Source organism: Pseudochaenichthys georgianus, chromosome 17, assembly GCF_902827115.2.
Source record: "Pseudochaenichthys georgianus chromosome 17, fPseGeo1.2, whole genome shotgun sequence".
NCBI lineage: Eukaryota > Metazoa > Chordata > Actinopteri > Perciformes > Channichthyidae > Pseudochaenichthys > Pseudochaenichthys georgianus.
The window spans coordinates 9,243,045-9,249,044 of NC_047519.1; the positions used below are offsets into that span (position 1 = coordinate 9,243,045).

Consider the following 6,000-nt stretch of genomic DNA (forward strand, 5'->3'; position numbering starts at 1 on the left):
TCGAGTGGGCGGGGCCTATGGGGGTCTTCCATTTAAAGTGATGTTTAAAACTCATTCACTGGCGCTTCCACAAACAACAACCAACATAATTATTACATTCAAATGAAGTACATTATTCAAGTTTACATTCACTTTGGAGAATAACACGGGAGCAATGAGCGGAAGCGCTCTCTCCCCCTCCTGACAGTCTGTCAGTATCTCATGCAGCTCACTGATCCAGTAATGAGTGACCCGACAGGGAAGAATACATACTAGTGTAGTTAGTTCCAGAGGTAGATACAATAGCTAAGTGTGTTAGGTCTAACACTTGAGTGTTTCGCTCCGCTCACCGGTCCGTCACAGCGGGTGGAGCTGCAGGATTTCTGCTACACACACGTTGCATACCGCTATTTTATTGTCTTTTTCGGACACCTTAAAATAATGCCAGACCGGTGAAGCGATTTTGGCGAGCTTGTTCTGCCGCGCACAGAGAAAAGTGTCATGTATTTTACGTCATGCTTTTATAGAGAGCACCGATCGATCGGCAGAGAGTGAATATCGGCCGATATCGATCGGACCATCCCTAATTTAAATGGATATTTATCTTTATTAGGATCCCAATAGGCACCATCATGAGCTTTAGCTAGTGTTTCTGGCAGAGGTGGGACCAAGTCATTGTTTTGCAAGTCCGAGTCAAGTCTCAAGTCAGGATGGGCAAGTTCAAGTCCAAGTCCTAAACTTTGAGTCCTTTTGTGCTTTTCACCAAATGTAATGACATCGCTCAACAGAATAATACTTAATAATTAAACTGCTCTTTATTAGTCACATTAATAATTTAATAATCCATTTTCTCTCTGCTGGTAAATTAACATGTTGCCTTCTATTTGAAGAGGGATCAGTAAGGCAAGGCTACCGTGACGGTTTGATTCAGAAGGAGTTTAATGGATAAGATCCCTGATGTTGAGGTGACAGAATGTTTATCACTGTGTACAACATGTTGTAAGGGACCCACAATCTATCTCTATCTTTTAACTATATTTTGATGGTAATACTTTTCTACTTTTACTTGTAACATTTTGAATGCAGGACTTTTGATTGTAACCGAGTATTCCTACACTCTGGTACTTTTACTCAAGTACAAGCTCTGAACTTCTCCCACCTCTGACAATAAATCCTGAGTGGTTACCAAAAACAACAACCGCTCTGAAGGTTATTTTCATTTTACAAATCCTGCACTCAGCTTTACTTTCTCCAGTATCATTGAAATGCAGCTTCTTTTTTCAGTCATTTCTTGACTTTTTCCAACGCGCTTGCATTTAAATCCGGCTCCCCGTCTCCCTGTCGCTGGCCTGTACCACGACACCTGCTGTCTTTGGATCGTCTGCCCCCCACCCTTCTTTCACATAATGGTATGATCCTAGTGTGTCCTCGCATATTATTGGCCGCATGGTGGCTCAGCAAAATAAAGTCCCGCCCCTGCCTGCAAGGATTCTCAGCAAGAGTAGGAGCGGCTGAAGATTCTGCTCTCCCCAACGGGAGTCTGCTCTTCTAGCGGCATCTCGCGATCGGCGTGTTGGAGACCTCTGAATGAAATCATCAAGTCAGAAGGCTCAAGTCCAAGTCAAGTCCGGAGTCATTGCTGTTCAAGTCCAAGTCAAGTCGCAAGTGTTTTGTGATTTTGTCAAGTCGAGTCCAAAGTCATCAAATTGGTGACTCAAGTCCAAGTCATGTGACTCGAGTCCACACCTCTGGTTTCTGGGGTCCACACACAGACCGTCAGACATAGCCACCCACTACAGTCATATTAACAAAACATCTCATGCAACTAAGACTCAAGTACGGACGTGTGAACTGAAATGATATTCCTTCCAACCGTCATTAAGCCAAAAATAAATAAATTTCACAACCACACGTATCAATTATAACGTGTGAAATTAAGATATTGTTTTAATAAAAGATCACTGCTCTGTGTTGTAAAACATGACAATCAGTAGGACTGCACGATATGAGGAATATATAAACGATAACGCTGTTTAATATCTCTGCTGTAACGGTAGTAAACAGATATTAAACCGTACACAGGTCTGCCATTCTACTGCATTTCGTTTTTGTTTTAACATTACATTTAACTGAGGCCTTTACCCAAAGCGACTTACATACACTTCAATATATATTAGACGTGCCTACAGGAACAATTTAGGGATAAGTATTTTAACCAGGGAGACACTTTACAGGGGCTGGGATTGAACAACTGACCCTGTGATTGGTAGTCACCCATTAAGCCTCAGATGCCAAATGTCTTATTTCCAACATTATTTCACTGAACCAAACACGAAACAAAGAATCATACATTTAAAAGTGTAGCTTTCTATAGGTTGACTTTGCAACCATGATTAAATAATAAATAAAACATTGTGCAGCCCAAAATCCACCAACTACATTCAAATTGAGCTGTTAGCACTGACAATGTTTAACAAAAACACAAAACACTTCAAATACATATTCATTGTTTTGTATTTTTTTATAGTTAAAAATATCTATCACATTTCTGTTTTGTAAAGAGTAATTTGATCATCATTTAGTGTCGTTAAGTTGTAGATGCTTTTGTTCTGAAGGCCTAGGTATTCATTGGTAGACAGGTGGAGGAGTAGTTTGCTCCTGGCAAAAGGCAAGAGAAAACGTTTAAGCCAATGCTCCTGTTTTGGTTAAAAGCTAAGAAAATAAACGGAACAAACTAAACGTGTGCCCGGCCAATGGACTTTATTCGGCATTTGGTTTGATTTGGATTTTGTTGTGAGGAGATATATCCGCTACAATACCTGATCTGGTCAGTCTGCACGATGCCCTCTTTGTGGCCCTCCAGACGGGCGGCCAGGCGCTCCTTATCCAGGCGCACTCGCTCTTCATCCTGAAGAGAAAGTGTTGTACACACTGTTAGCAAACTAAAGAATAAAACAGGATGAATAATGTTATATCTATGGTTTACCAGGAACCAATTTATTTTGTAACTTCAACAAGAATGCATTTTATTCACTACAAAACATAAAAACACTGACCAATTTATTTTGGCTTAATGTATAATGACTGAACTAAATATTTAATATGCAAAATCATCTAATGCTAAATATTTTGAGTCATGTTCATTAATTCTCTTAAATCCTAAATGTAACCGACATTTTAGATAAAATAGTCATGTTCTTTTATATGGTTGCAAACATTTTGGTCTCATTTAAGGACAAAAGCTCCCTGACATTTATTTAGATTCAGGAACTTATAGATTTTTTCTGATACCAATAAACAATTACATTGTTACCCCCTTTAGAATTACATTATTTATGTACTGCAACCACTCGAGGGATAGCTCCATCATTTGAGTACTCAAAGCCAATGTTAGTGGAGGATATTTCATGTCAGCTTACCTCAATCCTTGGTTTTTTGGTTTCCGAAGATACCTCATCAGCTGCTCGTTTGACTAACAAAAAAGTAGAACAGTTGTATTATTTTGCTGCAGAGTCAATTCAGTTACCAACTTGTAACGGACTGAGACACTACCTCATATATGTGACCTGGCCTATCGAAATCAGTCGCATTGACCAGAAGACCCATTTTGAGTTGTATACACTGCTGGAAAGAGGAGATTCCTAGCTTTCTAATGATATCAGGATTGTTGTTGTTCTCCAAACATTAAGCAAAATATGTCACATTATTTAATGACTGTCACCGAGTCCTCATTTTGAGAAAAAGTCCTTTAAAGTTTCCTCTTCTCTGGAATCCATCGATCTGATTGGTTATTAGCAAATGATCAAAATACTCCAGAGGGAAGATCATTTCGTTTGTATTACTGGTCTGGGGGAAGCTCGCGAGTGTGTGTGTGTGTGTATGTATGTTTGTTTCCCGGGGAAAACACTCACGAGAAACACCGGCTGTTGTTATGCCTGTTGTGACGTCAAGTTACTCCGTTCTCCGCTTGTAATTATGCCGTTACAAGCTTCAAAGTTGTATTTATCATCTGAATTTGCCGAAATAAGTTTCATATTCTGAAAGCCAAGACTTTGTTTATTTGAAATCAGATGAAAACAAACTGTAACGGACCCTGCCGTGTTATCTATGATTACTATACGCCTTACATTCATAATGTCAGCGGAGGGAGGGGGGGCGGCGCTGCGGAATAGCAGAGTGGCGAGGGAGAGCTGTCTTCTTCCCTTTACAAGCTTCAAAAATGTATTTATCGTGTGATTTTGGAAATAACAGTTTCATATTCTGAAAGCCAAGACATTGTTTGTTTAAAATCAAACAAAACACCCGAACCCCGAAAAACATTTTTTTTTACGCAAATCCACGTTTATTTTGAAATGAGCCGTTGCGACTTCCGACTGATTTCGATAGAGTTCACATAGGGTCACATATAAGGTATATGGACACTACCCCAATAGAAAATATCTCATATCCCAGTGAATCAATACCACATCTGAGTACATAGTGTGTGAACTCACCTTGCGTAGGCCTTTGCAAACCTATTTCTATAGGCGCACTTCTGTCAATACTTGTCGATGTAGCTGTGAAAACACAAAGTCAGAAACTGCGTTAATAGGTTACCAATCGGACCAAGTATAGCTACGCCCCTCTTCTTAGGGCTTTATCAATGAGAACTGTCTTTTACTTATAATGCTTAATCCAATTTAAACCAGGAAAGAGTTTATATATACACGAGAGAAAAAATGTACATCCTGTACGAATGAGAAAATCAATGTACAATCAACATGATTTCACAAATGTTACTTACAACTCTCTCCATTGAGATATGACAGCAAGCCTTTTCGATCAGGTCGCCTGACAACAGGGATGTTCTCTGTCTATAAACGACAAGCAATCACACACAAATACTCTATGAATAATAATATGATGCATATAGGATAACAAATGAAACAGAATTAGAGGATCGACCTGACACTGACAGGTACTTTGACAGTTATTCTAGATCACTTACTGCAGCTCTTCGGACATAGGAGGGATGCGGGAGATGCACATTGTTGAGCAAAAACAAGATAGAGTCCAAAGTATAGTACTCTTTGGGCTGGCCCTCTTTACCAGTACTGCAGGTAGAAAAACAAGCGAAGAGAAACATTACTGAGAGTTCATTGGAGAGGCATAGCATAATACTGAAATGTACAGTGCAGGTTTAAGCTAATATCTACACTACATTTACAGAACTATCAACAGTTATCCGGTTAGCTAATCTACTAAGCCTTCAGCAAACTAATTATCCGCCTTATATTGAGCTTTTCTACAAGATAAACAAATATGCTTATGACTGTGGCTAATAAACACATGAAGTTTCCACTTCATCCACTGTATCCCTGACTCCATGGGAACATAACTCAACGCTAGCTAACGTCGCTAACTAGTTAGCATCACATCACAGATGCAAGTTTAGCTGTAGCAATGTCATAAAAACATTTAAAAATAGAAATAAAAATGCATAAGGATTCGGATAATGGCTTCATAGTGTATGAACAGTATTTTAGTGTTAAGCTAAAGTTAAAAAAGACTGCTTAAAGTATTAAGTTACAGCGAGGAGAGGAGTTAGGTTAGCATATTAGCATGTAGCTATTGAGCCTCTCCGCCGTTAGTGGCAGCACAAGGCACCGATGAGCTCCAGCTGCGGGCCCACAGAAGCGATTTAAAGAGGTTTTAGCAGTGACATACCCCCAGATTATGTAGTTGGTCTTGACATTTTTCGGCCAGGAGAACTCCCCGAAAATAACTTCATCTCCTTTAGCGACGATTACTTTTTTCTGGATGTTATACTGACGGAGAACACTCAACACATCCGCCATCTTCACTTGTCTTGATGTAGTGTGTTTGCCAGGACCCCGGTTATCAACATCATGTGGCCTCGCAGGATGCCTGAACCAAACTTTTTAGACATAAACGTCCATTAAAAACATCTTCGTCACCTTTGCCAGGTTTAATTAAACATCCAATATAGATAAAGGTAATTCCCACAATACGGTTTAGAGT

The 6,000-nt window shown here is 39.6% G+C and overlaps 1 protein-coding gene across 1 annotated transcript in view; it reads right to left on the minus strand.

Moving 5' to 3' along the window:
- cdc73 (cell division cycle 73, Paf1/RNA polymerase II complex component, homolog (S. cerevisiae)) overlaps positions 1 to 5,849 on the minus strand; it is a 31,453-nt gene extending 25,604 nt beyond the window's left edge. The window contains exons 1-6 of the mRNA XM_034104355.1: positions 5,686 to 5,849; positions 4,967 to 5,072; positions 4,763 to 4,832; positions 4,473 to 4,535; positions 3,399 to 3,451; positions 2,799 to 2,887 (exon numbers count right to left, since the gene is read on the minus strand). Of these exons, the coding sequence (XP_033960246.1) occupies positions 2,799 to 2,887; positions 3,399 to 3,451; positions 4,473 to 4,535; positions 4,763 to 4,832; positions 4,967 to 5,072; positions 5,686 to 5,816 (512 nt within the window). The 5' untranslated portion in view covers positions 5,817 to 5,849. The remainder of the gene's footprint in view (positions 1 to 2,798; positions 2,888 to 3,398; positions 3,452 to 4,472; positions 4,536 to 4,762; positions 4,833 to 4,966; positions 5,073 to 5,685) is intronic.
- Between the last annotated feature and the right edge of the window lie 151 nt (positions 5,850 to 6,000).